This window comes from Akebia trifoliata, chromosome 7 (genome assembly GCF_017979445.1).
Source record: "Akebia trifoliata isolate Shusen 1 chromosome 7, ASM1797944v1, whole genome shotgun sequence".
Taxonomy (NCBI): domain Eukaryota; kingdom Viridiplantae; phylum Streptophyta; class Magnoliopsida; order Ranunculales; family Lardizabalaceae; genus Akebia; species Akebia trifoliata.
In genome coordinates, this window is record NC_141381.1 from 771,686 (window position 1) to 790,134 (window position 18,449).

Consider the following 18,449-nt stretch of genomic DNA (forward strand, 5'->3'; position numbering starts at 1 on the left):
TCTTCATAATGAGAGGATTTATTGCCAAAATCGCTTCCAAAACCTTTCTAACTTCTGATCTTCCCATCGATTCAGCTGAAATCACGTGATTCAAGATCTCCAAAGCCTTTTCATCTTCTCGATCTTCGACCTTTCGTTACAATTGAGATTTCAAGGCATCGATTAACTCAGAATCCGACTCCATTTACTCAGACAATGGAGATTCTTTGTTCTTTATCTCTCTCTTCTACTTCAACTATGGAAATTGGATTTTCAGTTCTCACAAGAAAAACCCAGAATTTCCCGATCATCAAGGATGTTGTTGTTAGAATCAGAGCTCCAGTCATGTTCTTGATTTTTCGAATTACAGTATGTTCTTTTCAACTTTTGGATTGAAACTGGAAGAAATCAGAACTCCAACCCTAGATTGAGAATTCAAGGGGAAATGTGATCAGGCTTTCTAAGGCAGGTCATCAGTCGTCGCAGTCTATGAGGTTATCAGGCAAGATAGTCAATGTTTTGAACGATTCAACTCATCTTAGACATATATGATATGAGATCCAAGATTATTCTTTCGTATTTTGAAAATCTTAGCTGAATTTAAAGAAACCGACCTACAAATCCACCTATAATAGAAAAAATAATAATAATTTCATTACACCAAAGGGCGGAAACAAACAAAGAGGTCAAGGAGACCTAATGGAGGATCGGTTCAAGTCTTGCCTTCACCAAGAAAAACTAGAGAGATTGCCATTCAAAGTGGTTCTTATATCAACAAATTACTAACAGAGTCTAAAACAAACACTCCCCTTCATGTATTTTTCTCTCTGCATATTGTGACAAATATGACAGAAGAAATGTTCTTCAAACAATAAATCCACATATAAAACATGAGTGAAAAACATTAACAACTGACACAAATAATTAAAAGTTGGACTGGTGATCACCTGTTGCCCAGACTACCTAGAGCTGCTTGTTTAGTATTTGTTTCAAAGAATCCCTGGGCTTACCAAACCATTGGGCATCTTTGATTCAAAGAAACACGTCAACAAAAGCATCAAGCTCCGATAAACTACCGGTGAAGTTGACTTTACAACTTACGGGAAACCCTAACCCAGCCTGAAAACAATCAGCCTATGTGACATTTGGGCACGACCTCAGATCGAGATATTCTAGGTATTTGCAGGAATCCAGAAGCATGCCTATTCCAGAAACTGTAATCTTCGGACAGTTGCTGACCTTTAAAACCTTTAGATGAGACTCAAAACCAATATTCCTCAATTCACGAAAAGATTCATCTGTCACCTGCTCACAGCACCCAATATCAAGGGCCTCTAAGTTTCTGCATAGCGAGAAGATGAAACCCAAGGAAGAATCGGAAACACTCGAACACCAGTCCATCCTCAAGTGTTTTAGACTATGGTTACAGTTGACGACCAACGATTTTATGGATTCATCAGAAACTATACGGCAACCACCAATGACCAGAGTCTCAAGAATCTTGCATGACTGGGCCAAGGAAAATATAGCATTGTCTCCAACTTTGTAACAATCTAGTAGCTTTAAGTTTCTTAGAGAAGAAGAACAAGCCTTGGCAACACTCGAAACCCCGGTATCTCCAATATGGTTACATTTACTGATGTCCAAAAAATTGATTTGCTGACATCCTTCAACAAGAATTGCAAGACCTGAATCGGTTATGTTGATGCATCCTTGTAGCCCCAACTTTTCAAGATTGGGGCAGTTTTTTGAAAGGGATTTTAATAATCCATCCGTAATGAATCTACAGCCCAAAAGGTGCAAGCTTCTTAAGTTGCAGCAGCTCTCAGCAATGGCAATCGGCCCCTTGTCACTGAGCTTTCTACAACAGGATACATCCAATGACTGTAGACATGGAAGACCATTTCCAAGAGAAATCAACCCAGCATCTGTAACACCTGCAACCGAGAAATATGAATTGACATGTTGTCAATGAAAAAGTCCTTTAAAAAAACTCACTTGGGGAAAATGTGGATTCATTGGAAAGTATCGATGCTTTTAGAACATGTAGACCTTGATAGGTATCAGACCTGACTACCAATTCAATGATCCAGAGAGTATTGGAGGCGCCTTCTGTACGAGGCATCATTCCGATATAAGAGAGAGCACACAAATACATCAAACCCCATGATGTAACATGTAAGAAGCATTTTTTCGACCAATAACATTATTTTATCAGCCGTCACTGGTTTAGTTCTATATCAAACATTTATTTATCATCTGGTTGGCCTCCAATCAATTTGACTTGTCAGCTAGGGAATCAAGGCTGCATGAACTATAAATATATCATTTTTATATAGGTTTAAGTGGGGAGGTAGGGTTTTGATCCCAGGCACACAGACTTTACCACCTCACCCAGGTGACACAATGCTGATGGAACTATAAATATATCTTTTTATATAGGTCTAAGTGGGGAGAAGGGGTTTTGATCCCAGGCATACAGACTTTACCACCTCACCCAGGTCACACCTTCAAGAAAGTATAATTATATAGGCTTGATGAATCTCCTCGAAGCTCACAACAAGAATGGAAGTACCCTATGATCTAATAAACCATTATGAGATACCTTCTCAATATCAATCCTCTCACTCCAAGGTGCAGACAGACAGGAGGAATAGAGTAACCCTCCTGAAGAGATGCGTATGAGATACCAATTCAAAAGCAACATTCCCATTACTGAAACGGTTCAACACGAAGAACAAAAAACCTTATTTTTGTTTTGATAAGTATAAAGATTTTATAAATACCAAAAGAGAAGAAGAATACAAAGGAGGCCAAGATAGCTCCCAAACAAGAGAAAGCACAGAAAAGGAGAAAAGCAAAACAAAAGAACAAACAAAAGCAAAACTATGAGTTACAAAAAACCTTATTGACAAGTGCCAAAAGAAAACCTTATATAGTCTTTCATGTAAAGGCATAACAGAACTTGTAATCCAATTTCTTACGGAACAGAGAAATCTCCTTCCATATTCAGCCTAAAGTTGGTATGACACAACCACACTTCAAGCCTCAGATGACTATCTTCTACACCACAAAGTGTTAAAATGTGCTTTGGCGCTTCTTCTATGTTACAAACATGCATGCACACCCGACACACACCCCATATGGAGGACTGATATAGTGCTTTAGTTAAGCCTGTGATAAATGAAATGTTTTCTTTTACATCTCATATTTCTTTCCTTATTTTTGTTTTAAAAAATTATAATTTGCAATAACTAAAGCACTATATTATAATAGAAACATGGAGACTTTTATATATATATATATATTTGGGGACTTTGTCTGTGTTTTGGGCTTCTCAAAGGTCCAATGTTAGACATTTCATACCTATGTTGAACACCAACACATGGCCAACTCAGACCATATCCATCCAATAGACATCAATCTGTCATGCCTGACTACCTAGTGTTTTTTTTTTAATTTAAAAAAATTTACAAAACCCATGTTTACAGCAGGGGGGAGGCAAGAAATAATTGGCAGGTTTCATAGATGTTTTTACAAACTCTCGTAGCATTTTTTTGCTACGCGTACGTGTGACAGTAGGGTTTTGATCCAGGTTTGTGCTATGACCACACAAATCCATTAGATTTTGTAAAATTCTTTACAGGACAAAAGTAAAGATTTTGTAAAATTCTTTAGAGGACAAAAGTGGAAAGAATTATACATCTTTCTGCCACATGGCTAGTGTTATCTGATTAACACTAATGCTTGTGTCATTCTTTATTTTAAATTTTTTATTAAAAAAAAAAAGTTGATGTGTTCCATCTTCGGTGCCTTCTTTATTAAGTTGTTGAACACAACCATAGTTGTTTGATAGTATCCCCTCTTATAAATCTACCTACATTTATTAAGTTACTGAAGAACTCTGTGATAAATGAAATGTTTTCTTTTACATCTCATATTTCTTTCCTTATTTTTGTTTTAAAATATTATAATTTACCATTACTAAAGCACTATAGTATAATAGAAATATGTAGACTTCTTTTTATATATATTTGGCGACTTTGTCTGTGTTTTGGGCTTCTCAAAAGTCCAATGTTAGACATTTCATACCTATGTTGAACACCGACACATGTTTTCGTGTCTTTGTAACACATAAACACTGGAGATGGACCTGTTTTGTCCTAAATCTATACAATCCACATTCTTTTTATCTCCCCCTTGACCTATTAGAACCATTAGCTTGCATATTCCTTCTAACTGGGTGCTGTAACAGCTACATTGCACATAAAAAAACCATCTCAATCAGCTTAGTTTATTACCCATTGGAGCTACTCCAACATTTTCTTAAATGTGTTAATTTTTAACTTTATCTTTCCTAATTTTTCCACTCAACATCCTTATCTTTGCGATGCTAAATCATGCACATGTTTCTTTGTTGCCAGCTTTCTTCTCTATAGAGCATAGCTAGTCTAACCGTCGTCCTATAAAAAATTTCTATTAGTTTGATTGGGATGCATTGTTCAAATGGTATTCCACAAGCAAACCTACAATTTAAATATACAATTATATTGCATCAAAAAGTCAACGGATCCAGACCTTATGGTTTGACGTGCAGAGGTTTTGATGGGCAGGTTCTAGTTCGAGTATTAATGTACACAAGGCAGAAACCTATTGTGCTCAACGGTCACGGTGGTCACGGTACTATCATTTTTTTTTCTGATAGTTAAAAAAAAATTCCATTCCCTACAAGATTCGTATAAAAAAATATTAAAATTGACTCTCTTAGAAGAAATTGACACCATTGGCAATGTTATAATTGATGGTTATCAGTCTTAACTAGTTATAGATCAGTTCAAATTGGTTACCAATATTGTCGTGGTTCAAAATGTTGTATTGTCTTGGAATGTATTGATCAAGACATCTCATTTTTTCAACATTCTTAGATGATATGGGCATAGAATCGAAAAATTTGTTGTTTCAACATTCATAGAGAGAGAGTGACATCCCATGTATGCATAGTACATTATTACTCTGACATTCAAACAATATAATTTTATGAAATAGTTAACACCTAAAAAAGAAGAAAGAACCTTTCATTGATCACTGTCAATAAAAATATATATAGCATATTCAATAATAACAACATAATTCAATCTCTTTCACCAAATGTGACATGCATTTCATCTTTCAAAAAGAACTCCATAAAGATCACAGGAACCATTTTACATGCACAAACATATATTGTCAAATATAGAGAATGATTCAAACACTCCCATGAGGGTCCGATCATGAAACTAACTTCAACAGAGCAAACTACTAAACACATGATTCCCATTTATGAACGCTTCCAACTTACGGAATCTGTTGAAAAAAAAAAAAACAGAAGGAAAAAAACCCCGAGTTCCAGCACAAATCAACAAAAGAAATCCCAATTTGCTTAATCATCCAGAGTGAAATTTACTACAAACAAAACCCCGAGTTCACCAAATTCAATTTTTTTATCAGAATCTGAAATGAACATTTTCAGATCCCACGACTTGGATATAAATAGAGAATGAACTAAATTGAATTGCCACATAAAGCAATGATACAATCTCACAAGTTTACCTACATACTCTATTTCTTATAGTAATTCCAAAGAGAATTTCCCTCCAAAAGTATAATAATTATGAAAAAAAAAAAAAAAATCAATAAAACCAAGGCATCATCTTTTATCCTATCAAACCCCTAAATTCGCCACACAAGCACATAAAAACACTGATAATCTCAAATAATCAAAGATTAAAAAAAAAAAACAAAAAATCACCTTTACAATTCTGAAGATTGAGAATCTGCAAGCAACAAAATCCAAAGGCAATGACAGAGAGATCTGAATCAGTGACTCCAGGATAGAACGATCTATAATGATTAGGTTCATTTTTTATTTATTTATTTTTGAGTCTTTTCATATGTTTATATGAAAAAAATTCCAAAATAGCTTCACTCTCAAATTTCAAAACGTTGTGGAGGAATTTTCAAAATGTTGACCAAATAATATTATTGACACGTGTTATTCACACATGATTAGTAAGAATGGTTGTGAAATAGTAAAAATTCAGGTGCAAATAGAAGTTCTCTCTCTTCCCCTTCTGTTTTGTTTGATTTTGTTTAGATTTCTATTTGTTAGATTTAGGATTTTATATTAGCCTGATTCTAATTGTAAACAACTGTTGAAGTTGAATGTGTTATAATTCTTAGTAATGTTGAGGCAATAACTTGAATCAAACTTTTGTAATTTTTGAATGGTGTGTTTTAAATTTTAATCTTTAATTTGATTGTGATAAATAAGGAAAATATTGAAGTAACATTGAAATTAACGTCATTTCAAACATTATTGATGTGGATTTAGGTACATAACCATAGATACTTTTTCATCAAGATACGAATGAGAAATATCTATGGTCATGTGCAAACCAATGTTTGAAATGATGTTAATTTCAATGTTACCTTGGCAAGACTAATAAATAATTATGTGCACTTGCCAAGTCAGCCACATACCCAATCGCGTACCAAAATGGCATGCATTCATCACAATCCCAAGCAAAAGGATTTACAAAATAAGCAAGTGAGGGTATTTGGTCGGTTGTAAAGCTTGCAATAAAGATGCAAAGATTAAGATTAAGAAATGGACTTTGGGCAAGTCGAATTCGTTCCACAGGGACAGTTTGGATTCAAAATCTCATTCGGATAGAAACAAAAACAGAATTAGAAACAAATTGATTTTAAAACAGAATTGATTTGTTGCAAATTAGAAAATGAAAATTAACAATAGAAAATAGAAATTGAAACTAGTGAGAAAGGGCTTAGAGAGCTCAAGTCTACCATTGCAAGTCATCCAAAATGCTAATTAATTCTAAATATGACTCAATCCACGTAGCAAGTCATTGCTCGTGGATCGGAAGATGATTCGATGTATCCATTGATTGGCACCCAAAAGTATCCATGAAGATCTCTGATTTAGGCAAGATTATCCGACTTATGCTTCCATTCATCACAGAGCATGAGTGTTCTTGAACTTATCTAAGTAATACTCATCAAAGGTTGAATTAGAAGCATAAGTTAGATGATCTTATCATGAAGAGATTCATAGATTTAACATTAAACATAGAAATATAGAATTGAAATAACATGAGTAAAATGAACTTGCTCCGACATCCTTGATCTCTCTAAAGAGGATCTAGCCGATCATCGCAAGGATCATATTGCAACAATAATAAAAGTAAGAAGATGATAGATGGAGAAGAGAATGTAGAATAGTGTTGCAACTTGATTCCTTCCTTGATGATCTCTCAAAAGAGTTACAATTAAGCTAATGGATTACTCTTGATGTTCTCACTCCTCTCAAAAGCTCACCAAAAGGAAATTATAGAGAATTCTAAGAAGAAACTAAAGAAAATTAAAGAAGAAAAGAGCCTAAGAGGGACCCAAGAGGGGACCCCTTCTTTGAAATCAACCCTCAAATTTATAATGTTTGTATTCGGGTAATCGGGTCAATTTAGCGGATAATTCGATTCAAATGACCCAATCAGTTACAACCACCGAAGCTTCTAGAAGCTTCTGTAAAAATCTCGAGGATAAATTCCTCGAAATGACCGCGGCGCGGTCTTGGCTAGCCGCGGCGCGGTGACGTGGCGCTCAAATCGATCGATATTTTTCTAGAAACTTCCTTTCGGCCCGCGTATTGTAACCATAATTGTTATTTCTTTTGTTGGTTTCCGAATGTGCCCTTTTCACCTGAAATTAGTAACAAACTATTCTTAGTCACATTAATTTGGGATTTAATAAAATTTATTATTATTTTAAGGGAACTAGTATTTATATGATGGTAATCTCGGTGAAATTACGGTCCCAAAATGATATTATTGGGACCTTATCACACCCCCAAACCTCAATTTTGCTAGTCCCGAGCAAAACTTAAATCTAAACAACTCCTCTTTCGTGAGGTTCCCGACTGCATTTAGCTTATGCAGTAAGCCCTTAAACCCCTAGGTTACCCCTAGTGGACGAGTTTGACTCGTGAGGGTTTGCAGTGAAAGAATATACCCACAAAATTCTAACATTTTACAAAAATATTAAAATCAAAATCAAAGTATGTAAAGTGAACATAACGACATTTCATAAATCAGTCAAAGGTCATTTATGTTTGAACAAAGTTCTAAGTTTTTTTTTTTTTTTTTTATTCCTCATTTTCAGAAAATTTGAAGGATAACTTGAGTGCTTTTGTGATTTTCTGATTTTTTTTTCTTTTTAAAAGCAATATCTTTTTAGGAACAAGATTTCACCTCCTAACTGCTAAGAATGGTCGGTTCTACCTAAGTTCTAACTCGAAACTAAGCATCTTGTCTGGGATTGTGAGAGGTGTGGATATTCACTTTAATACCTCTAAGGGGCTTTATCTGTGATATTCCAGTTTACTCACGTTTTTACCATTGACGGCTTTCACCCTACTGCACTATTTGGTCTCATTGGACTCTTTTTTCATTTTTGCAGTTGTAGCCATCTTTGACATTTTTCTCGTATTTTCTGCTTCTTTTTTTAGATTTTATCACACTTCACCATTTTCTGGTATTCTTTTTACAAAAAGCAGGTAGCCCTTTTCAAGGTACCCAGTCTAATCCTATGGTTGCTGTCCAAGTAATACTAACTTCAATTCTGTTTTTCTTCTAACAAGCCAACCAAGGGACAAAGAAGTCATAGTTCACTAGACTAGGTTTTCCCTAACACTCTAGTCAGAAAAGAAGGTCAACTTTTGTTCCATAAAATCTTATCTTTCCAAATACTTAATCAGAAGTAAAATTTTAAAGTAATTCTTTCATAATTTTCTTAATGAGGAATAACCAAAAAGAACTTTTGATCAAAAGTTAGAACATGAGCCTGAGATTTGAAATTCATATGTAAAAAGTATATACAAAGATTTTGAAGAAAATATTTCGAAAGTGTTGAATATTTTTGAATTTTTTTTTTTTTTTTAAACATGAAATTAAACTAGCAATGAAATAAACCTGAAACTAAACTACTAATGCAATGCAATTGTGAACTAACCTAATACCCCCAAACCTAAATGACATATTGTCCTCAATATGTACACAGTAAGGAAAAATAAAAAGGTTAGATCACACCTGAAACGGATTGAGCATTAATGTGCAAAGTCTTATTACAACTAATCTGAAAAGAATGAAAGTTATAACAATGAGAATTTCCGAAGCAGTTTTTTTTTTTTTTTTTTTTTTTTTTGCATAAAGGAAATCCTTTCTAAAATAGAAAAACAACCTAATGAAGAAATTAAGAACATCATAATCTAAAATTTAAACCTATCTTAATCCGAACATTCAGTGGTCTGTGCCTTCGTCTCCTCAATATAGACCAACATCTGTTGTTATTACTTAATCAACAATTGCTGACTAGGCTGCAGTCCTAGTGACGTTGATTGATTGGTTTGGTTAAGAGTGGCCTTGAAGATGAAGAGAATGAGAAAGGGATTAAGGTTAGAGGTTTTTTTTTTTTTTTTTTTTTTTTTTTTTTTTAAGAAAAATTTTATTTCCTAACTACACTACTTATTAAAATAAAAACACATGGGTTGCCTCCCAAGCAACGCTAAGTTTAACGTCTTCAGCCGGACCTATCAAAAGGTCTGATATATAGGAATTTTCCCAAAATTCATTTTGACGGACACAACGATTGACTTCCCACCCCAATTGATAGGCCGACAGATTTTGATCATCGTTAGGACTTGAAAATGATTTTTTAAAATGATCAACAACCCTCGTTTGTCCTCAGTTCTTAGGGTCATCACCTTTTCAAAACAAGTTTCAATCATCATATTCCCAAAGAGAATGAAAGTTGTAAGACATGAAGGGTCTTTACACTTTTGTGAAATGATGTGTTGGATGGGATACGAAGTTGAATCAATAATGGTCGGAATTGGTGTGACTAACAAATTAGAATTGGTTGTTGATTCCTCTTGGATAACAGTCTCCTCTGATGACGGATCAATTTGCTTAGCCAAATTTGTACAATCACCTTGCTCATTAGGACTTTGAAACATTGGTTGGCTCTCATGGGTTATCTCATTTGAAAATTGTCCATTCTCTCTTTCTTCTGAGGGTACAATAAGCTGACCTGGTTGGACTTCCATCGTTGCTTCGGTTGGAATTGTAACCTCATTGGTTTGAATTTGAACTTCAATTGAGACAGGGTTATCAATTGTTGATGGATAATCATCGACATCTTCAAAAGAATAAAACTGGTCACTAAAGTTATTTTGAAAGAATGGTGGATTTTCTAGGATTGAGATATCCTCATTTTCGAATTTATCAAATTTTCCTTCTTCTAAGGATAACGCTAGGTGACTCAGTTGAGTTCTTATGTTGACTAAGGCTTGACCCATATCCCATTGTTGTTGATGATTTAACAACTGTTGTTGATGATTTACCAACATTTGTTGATGGAGCTGTTGTTGTTGGATTAACTGTTGTTGTTGAATTAAGAAGGCAGACATCATAGACTCTAATGACGATGATTGAAGAGAAGACAAATATGAGTGAGTGGATGTTGGCTCAGGCTCTGTAGCTCTATAATCGGAGAAATGTTGAGAATCATAGGATTGTTGGGAAATTATGGTTGGATTCATCATCGAGGTGTTATGCAAATAAAAATCCTCATGGTTACCAAAATGACTACCCTGAGTGAACTCGTTCTGACACGGCATGGAATTTTGGGGAAACAAATTATCTACGTGGTATGGTTGGTCGAACGAACTGGGTGTCGGCATCCAATACGAGTTTTGAGAATGATGCATATTGGCCTGTGTAGCATGAAGCATGGGCTGACTCGGACAATGCTCGGGAGAATGACCATAATTATCACATAAGCCGCATGAGATCAAGGATTCTCTCCTAAACTCCATGACAATATAAATCTGCTCGAGGTTCTGTATCTACTGTAACACACACTTTGGACTTGCACACAAGAGAGGGAGGAATTCACACGTGATAACTGGGTGCCTATTACTAGACAGCTCCTAACTGGTTCAAAGGATTAATCAAAGCCTCCAACCCAAATCTCTGAAATCGGAACAGCCAGTTTAATCTCCAGAGGAGAGGTGGCGCACAATGCTGAGCAAGGGCACTCTTAGATCACCTCTCGTCTTGAATAGACGTAGTCTATCCCCTGAATTCACGTAGAACTACAGGGCAAGATTGCGCTAGGCACTGTTCACGATCAAGAAGTGCAATTGGTGCAACTTTTGATTAGCTTTGCTTAATGAGCTCGATGGAACCTAGAGTCCAGTCTAATCAAATTTTAATTAATTAATTTGCTGTGAATTCAATTTTCCTAAAAGGGCAAGATATCGGTGATGAAATCCGATTCTTATCTTATGGTACCATCCTCGTAAGGGTGCCCTTATTACTAGGTGCAATCCAATGTGTACAGATTAGTCACTCAAAATCAATACAGAAACTCACTAGCGAGAGATGCGTGAGTGTTTCGAAATTTACCTCCCGTTCTAGACGGGGGATGATCGAGTTGAGTCGACTCGGGCCACCAACACCAAATTTGGTGTACGAACCCGAGGGGCTGAGATAGTTTCGTCCCACTATCGTCCGTCCCTAAATCTATTACAATCCGAGCCCTCTCGGATACGATTAAAAATTAATACAAATTCAAGTTCCTAATACAAGTTGGTTTCTAAATAAAATAAAATGCAGAGAATTGAAAATTACTGATCTTCTTAGTGAGGAAATCAATTCAGTGGATAAAAATTCCACGTGTCGCCTTCCGTCAATTTCCGTTGACTTCCGTCGAGTCCTTCACCTGAACAGAACAAAATTATTCAAATCAGAATACTAAGAAAAAAAAATATGACCATTACAATGTCCATGATGTCAGAAACTTTTCCAACAAAAATCAGCAGAAAATGTTGCCACGTCACCGCGGCGCACTAAGGGGAAACCGCGGCGCGGTAAAATTTTGATGAAAATCGATTTTTCAAATTGGAAATGGTTTCTGATATCCTGAGGATTGTAATGAAATTTTTTTCAAATTTTTTTCTGTTCGTTTGGCTTCTGTTTTAAGCAAAACACATTCGGTTATGTTTCGGAAACTATTTCGGATACTTTCCGAATTGAAACATGAATCAACTCGCTGTCCCCGGCAGCGGTGCCATTTTGGTCGGTTGTAAAACTTGCAATAAAGATGCAAAGATTAAGATTAAGAAATGGACTTTGGGCAAGTCGAATTCGTTCCACAGGGACAGTTTGGATTCAAAATCTCATTCGGATAGAAACAAAAACAGAATTAGAAACAAATTGATTTTAAAACAGAATTGATTTGTTGCAAATTAGAAAATGAAAATTAACAATAGAAAATAGAAATTGAAACTAGTGAGAAAGGGCTTAGAGAGCTCAAGTCTACCATTGCAAGTCATCCAAAATGCTAATTAATTCTAAATATGACTCAATCCACGTAGCAAGTCATTGCTCGTGGATCGGAAGATGATTCGATGTATCCATTGATTGGCACCCAAAAGTATCCATGAAGATCTCTGATTTAGGCAAGATTATCCGACTTATGCTTCCATTCATCACAGAGCATGAGTGTTCTTGAACTTATCTAAGTAATACTCATCAAAGGTTGAATTAGAAGCATAAGTTAGATGATCTTATCATGAAGAGATTCATAGATTTAACATTAAACATAGAAATATAGAATTGAAATAACATGAGTAGAATGAACTTGCTCCGACATCCTTGATCTCTCTAAAGAGGATCTAGCCGATCATCGCAAGGATCATATTGCAACAATAATAAAGTAAGAAGATGATAGATGGAGAAGAGAATGTAGAATAGTGTTGCAACTTGATTCCTTCCTTGATGATCTCTCAAAAGAGTTACAATTAAGCTAATGGATTACTCTTGATGTTCTCACTCCTCTCAAAAGCTCACCAAAAGGAAATTATAGAGAATTCTAAGAAGAAACTAAAGAAAATTAAAGAAGAAAAGAGCCTAAGAGGGACCCAAGAGGGGACCCCTTCTTTGAAATCAACCCTCAAATTTATAATGTTTGTATTCGGGTAATCGGGTCAATTTAGCGGATAATTCGATTCAAATGACCCAATCAGTTACAACCACCGAAGCTTCTAGAAGCTTATGTAAAAATCTCGAGGATAAATTCCTCAAAATGACCGCGGCGCGGTCTTGGCTAGCCGCTGCGCGGTGACGTGGCGCCCAAATCGATCGATATTTTTCTAGAAACTTCCTTTCGGCCCGCGTATTGTAACCATAATTGTTATTTCTTTTGTTGATTTTCGAATGTGCCCTTTTCACCTGAAATTAGTAACAAACTATTCTTAGTCACATTAATTTGGGATTTAATAAAATTTATTATTATTTTAAGGGAACTAGTATTTATATGATGGTAATCTCGGTGAAATTACGGTCCCAAAATGATATTATTGGGACCTTATTAGTATTTTGGTAAAAAAATATTTTTGAAAGGGCATTTTCGATACAAAATCCATTTTCAAAGTGTATCTATTGAACTTTAGTTTAGGGCACATGTTAACAAAACCCTAAGTAAAATTTCGGGTGCCAATAGCATCTCTCTTCAAATTGATAAAAGTGAGTTAATGTTTGAATAATGATGAATCCACACGGTTGATGTGGTAAGGGCACAAAACGCACATCTTTTTCTAGTGTATCCCGATGAAAAAGATCTATAATTTTGTGCACTTATCACGTCAGCTGCGTACCCAATCTCATACTCAAATTGCATGTATTGCTTTCTCTTTCTTTTCCACCGACAATAGGGTCAGTTTTGGTATTCTCTAGAGAAAGAAGGTACAGTAATTGCTGTAGACAAAGAGAGAGATATGGAGAAGTCTTGACTCTAATAATGGTGTCCATCTCTTATCCCATCTATCATTTATTTAAACAAAACAAAAGTTTCTTGCTTTCTTAATACAGTCGTGCTGGAGTGACCTCAAGGTGGAACCCTATGTGACATTTCTTCACGTGAAAGTGGATAGGAACCATGTATGCTTTTTCACTCCTATCTTAATGAAAAGTATCTATGGTTCCTATACACTTTCACGTCAATAAGTGCGATATGAGATTCTAGTCTGAGGTCACTTCAGCATTATTCTTCTTAAAAATATTTTTTTTTAAAGGGTATGTGAGTAAAAATCATATATATTTTTCATCGACATACAAGGAGAAGTATTTATGATTGTGTGTACACCAATGTTTGAAAGGATGTCAATTTCAATGGTACTCTAGCATGATTCGATAAATAATTTAAGAAAATAGGATGTAATTTGTTAACGACTTAACGTATGCAATACGTACACCTTGGAATAAGCATGTGAGGGTATTTTGATAAAAATATTTTTTTAAAAGGGTATTTTTGATACAAAATCCAATTTTTCAAAGTGTATTAAGTTTTAGTTTAGAGCACATGTTAACAAAATCTTATGTAAAATTTCGGGTGCCAATAGCATATCTCTTCCAATTGAAAGAGGTGAGTTAATGTTTGAATAATGATGAATACAGAAGCAGACATGGCGAGGGCACATAACACACATCTTTTTCTAGTGTATTCTATGATTTTGCACTTACCACGTCAGCCACGTACCCAATCGTGCACCCAACCAAATCTCGTCCATTGATTTCTGTTCCTTTTGCACACCACCGATAGAGGAGTAAGTTTTCGTATTCTTTAGAGAAGAAAGGTAGAATAATTGTTTTAGAAAGAGGGAGAGAGAGAGATGCGGAAGACCTTGACTCCAATAATGATGTCCATCTATTATCTTATTATTTATTTAAAAAAAAATGTTTTTTATTTTCTTAAAAATATATTTTTAAAGGGCATATGAGTACGTAAAAATCATAGATATTTTTCATCGAGATATGAAGGAGAAATATATATATGGTTATGTGCAAAGCAATGTTTTTGAAAGTATGTCCATTTCAATGTTATTCTAGCACGACTAGACTCGATAAATAATTTAAGAAATTGGGATGTAATAAGTAAAATGATTTTATTAATGACTTAACGGATGCAATACGTAAATCTTGGAATAAGCATGTGACGGTATTTTGGTAAAAGAATATTTTTTAAATGGTATTTTCGATACAAAATCCAATTTTCTATTGTACTTTAGGGCAAATGTTAAGACAGCCCTCGCCAAAGAAATATTAAATGTCAAGAAAGAACTGAATTAGTTGGATGATTTGCGTAAGGGGGGTAGCATACTTTTCAAAAGTGCACAGTGGAAGGTAATTTTGTCTTCAATAGTGGAAGATTTGTTCTAAACTTTTACCACAATTTATTGTATTTTTCTTTTATATAGGTTTTCAAAATTGTCTTCTATTTTATTCTAATATTCCCAGGTTGTTTTCAACGATAACTTTAGGAAATCATTTGGAATTTTAAAGTCAATGGAGACGAAGAAGTTAGTTCTTATTTTTGTTTTGATAAGTATAAAGATTTTATATATACCAAAAGAGAAGAAGAGTACAAAGGAGGCCGAGATAGCTCCCAAACAAAAGAAAGCACAGAAAAGGAGAAAAGCAAAACTAAGAGTTACAAAAAACCTTATTGATGCTTTTGTATATTTTCCTCCACTCTCGAGTGTGTCATACCCTAATCAAGTCCCTGACCCTCTTATATTCATTGTTCTCTCCATCTCCAACAGACTGATTTTTTAGGAGAAATGGTTTGTCAACAAAAGTTGGGGTGCTAATAAAAACTCTCTAGATTTAGGATTTAATATGAGTCTAATCCTAATTGTAAACAACTGTTGAAGTTGTTTGAACGTCTTATAATGCTTTGTAATAACTTGAACCAAAAGTTTATGATGTTTGAATGGTGTGTTTTAATTTTTGATAGGGTAATAAACAATTTAAGAAATTCCGGTGTAGTAAGTAAAAGATGGGATGCCCAACCTTTTTAATGTTGAAGGTAAGGTACCCAACATTTTGATTGTTTAGTGAATGGGTATCATCTCGGTGAAAAATCAATTGATAGGATACTCATCAATCCTAGAGGCATACTTACATTGTTTTCCTCATTTTTTTGGTAGGTAAAGTAATGGACTTGAGTGATTTCCGAGCGTCAAGAGACAGGAATCATAACCAATAACCTTGCAGCAGAGACCAAGTTATGCGCAAATAGTTCGGAACACAATAGAGTTGTTCACAAAATTATAACCATTAAGGTTTATAGTTTGTACATTATTTCAGAGTCGAACACTTCGACAGAACTTTAGAACATAAAATTGAAATTTTGTTTCTGACCTTGTTGTTGCTGCTGCAACCTCTGTTGGGGATCATGTTGCCTTTTGTAAAATTGAGATTGGGTCTGCTCTGTTGCCTTTTGTAAAACTATTGAGTTCTCAAGTTGTTTGCAAATCTTTACACACATACCAAAATTATCATTATTGAGCACTTCTAATTTTTAGGTTCATTTTTTATTTATTTATTTTTGAGTCTTTTCATATATTTATACGAAAAAATTTCCAAAATGGCTTCACTTTCAAATTTCAAAATGTTGACCAAAGAATATTATTGACACGGGTTATTCACACACGATTAGTAAGAATGGTTGAGAAATAGTAAAAATTCAGGTGCAAATAGAATATCTCTCTCTTCCCCTTTTGTTTTGTTTGGTTTTGTTTAGATTTCTATTTGTTAGATTTAGGATTTTATATGAGCCTGATTCTAATTATAAACAACTGTTGAAGTTGAATGTGTTATAATTCTTTGTAATGTTGAGGCAATAACTTGAATCAAACTTTTGTAATTTTTGAATGGTGTGTTTTAAATTTTAATCTTTAATTTGGTTGTGATAAATAAGGGAAATACTCAAGTAACATTGAAATTGACATCATTTCAAACATTATTGATGTGGATTTGGGTACATAATCATAGATACTTTTTCATCAAGAGACAAATGAGAAACATCTCTGGTTATGTGCACACCAATATTTGAAGTGATGTCAATTTCAATGTTACCTTAGCAAGACTGATAAATAATTTATGAAAGAGTCTTGTTGGGGTGACACAATGACTTGGTGGAGTGCACACAACCATAGATGCTTTTCCGCAAGATATGAGTAAAAAGCATCTACGGTTGCACGCACCACCACGTCCTTTGTGTCACCTCTCTGTTTGTGTCATTCCAGCACTAGTCTTTATTAAATTGAGATGTAATACGTAAAAGAATAATGATGAATGCACACAGTTGGATATGTTGTTGATGTGGCAAGGGCATGAAATCACACATCTTTTTTCTATGTATCCGAATGAAAAAGATCAATGATGTTGTGCACTTGCCAAGTCAGCTACATACCCAATCACATACCAAAACCGCATGCCATCATGACTCCAAGTAAAAGGATTTACGAAATAAGCATGTGAGGGTATTTTGACAACAAAAAAAAAAAAACTTTTTAAAAGGGCATTTTTTATACAAAATCCATTTTCAAAGTGTATTTATTGAACTTTAGTTTAAGGCACATGTTAACAAAACCCTAAGTAAAATTTCGGGTGCCAATAGATCTCTCTTCGAATTGATAAAGGTGAGTTAATGTTTGAATAATGATGAAGGAACATAGCTGACGTGACAAGGGCATAAAACGCACATCTTTTTCTAGTGTATCCCAAAGAAAAAGATCTATGATTTTGTGCACTTACCATGTTGGCCACGTACCCAAACCGCATGCATTGCATTCTCTTTCTTTTCCATCGACAATAGGGTCAGTTTTAGTCTTCTCTAGAGATAGAAGGTACAGTAATTGCTTTAGAAAAAGAGAGAGAGACGGAGAAGGCTTGACTCCAATATTGGTGTCCATCTCTTATCCCATCTATCATTTATTTAAACAAAACAAAAGCTTCTTGCTTTCTTAAAAGAGTCATGCTAGAGTGACCTTAAGGTGGAATCCTATATGGCACTTCTTCACGTGAAAGTGGATAGGAACTATGTATGCTATTTCACTCCTATCTCGATTAAAAGTATATATGGTTCCCATACACTTTCACGTCAAGAAGTGCAATATGAGATTCTAGTCAGACGTTACTTCAACATTTTTCTTCTTAAAAATATATTTTTTAAAGGGCATGTGAGTAAAAATCATATATATATTTTTCATCGAGATACAAGGAGAAGCATTTATGATTATGTGTACACCAATGTTTGAAAGGATGTCAATTTCAATGTTACTCTAGAATGATTCGATAAATAAGTTAAGAAATTAGGATGTAATAAGTAAAAGGGTGTTGTTAACGATTTAACGTATGCAAAACGTACACCTTGGAATAAGCATGTGAGGGTATTTTGGTAAAAAAATATTTCTTTTAAAAGGGTATTTTTGATACAAAATCCAATTTTTCTAAGTGTATTGAACTTTAGTTTAGGGCACATGTTAACAAAATCTTAAGTAAAATTTCGGG

The 18,449-nt window shown here is 34.6% G+C and overlaps 1 protein-coding gene and 1 long non-coding RNA gene across 2 annotated transcripts in view; one reads left to right on the top strand and one right to left on the bottom strand.

Annotated features, from left to right (window-relative positions):
- Positions 1-726: 726 nt before the first annotated feature.
- Positions 727-18,449, bottom strand: part of LOC147397849 (uncharacterized) — a gene marked incomplete at its 5' end in the record, with an annotated part of 55,167 nt that continues 37,444 nt past the window's right edge. Inside the window, 2 exons of the mRNA XM_086446901.1 lie at positions 727-1,916; positions 1,978-2,091. Of these exons, the coding sequence (XP_086303027.1) occupies positions 1,114-1,916; positions 1,978-2,091 (917 nt within the window). The remainder of the gene's footprint in view (positions 1,917-1,977; positions 2,092-18,449) is intronic.
- Positions 15,179-16,957, top strand: LOC147397850 (uncharacterized). The gene is made up of 3 exons (XR_015180145.1): positions 15,179-15,275; positions 15,889-15,960; positions 16,082-16,957. It is a non-coding gene; the product is annotated as an uncharacterized LOC147397850 (long non-coding RNA).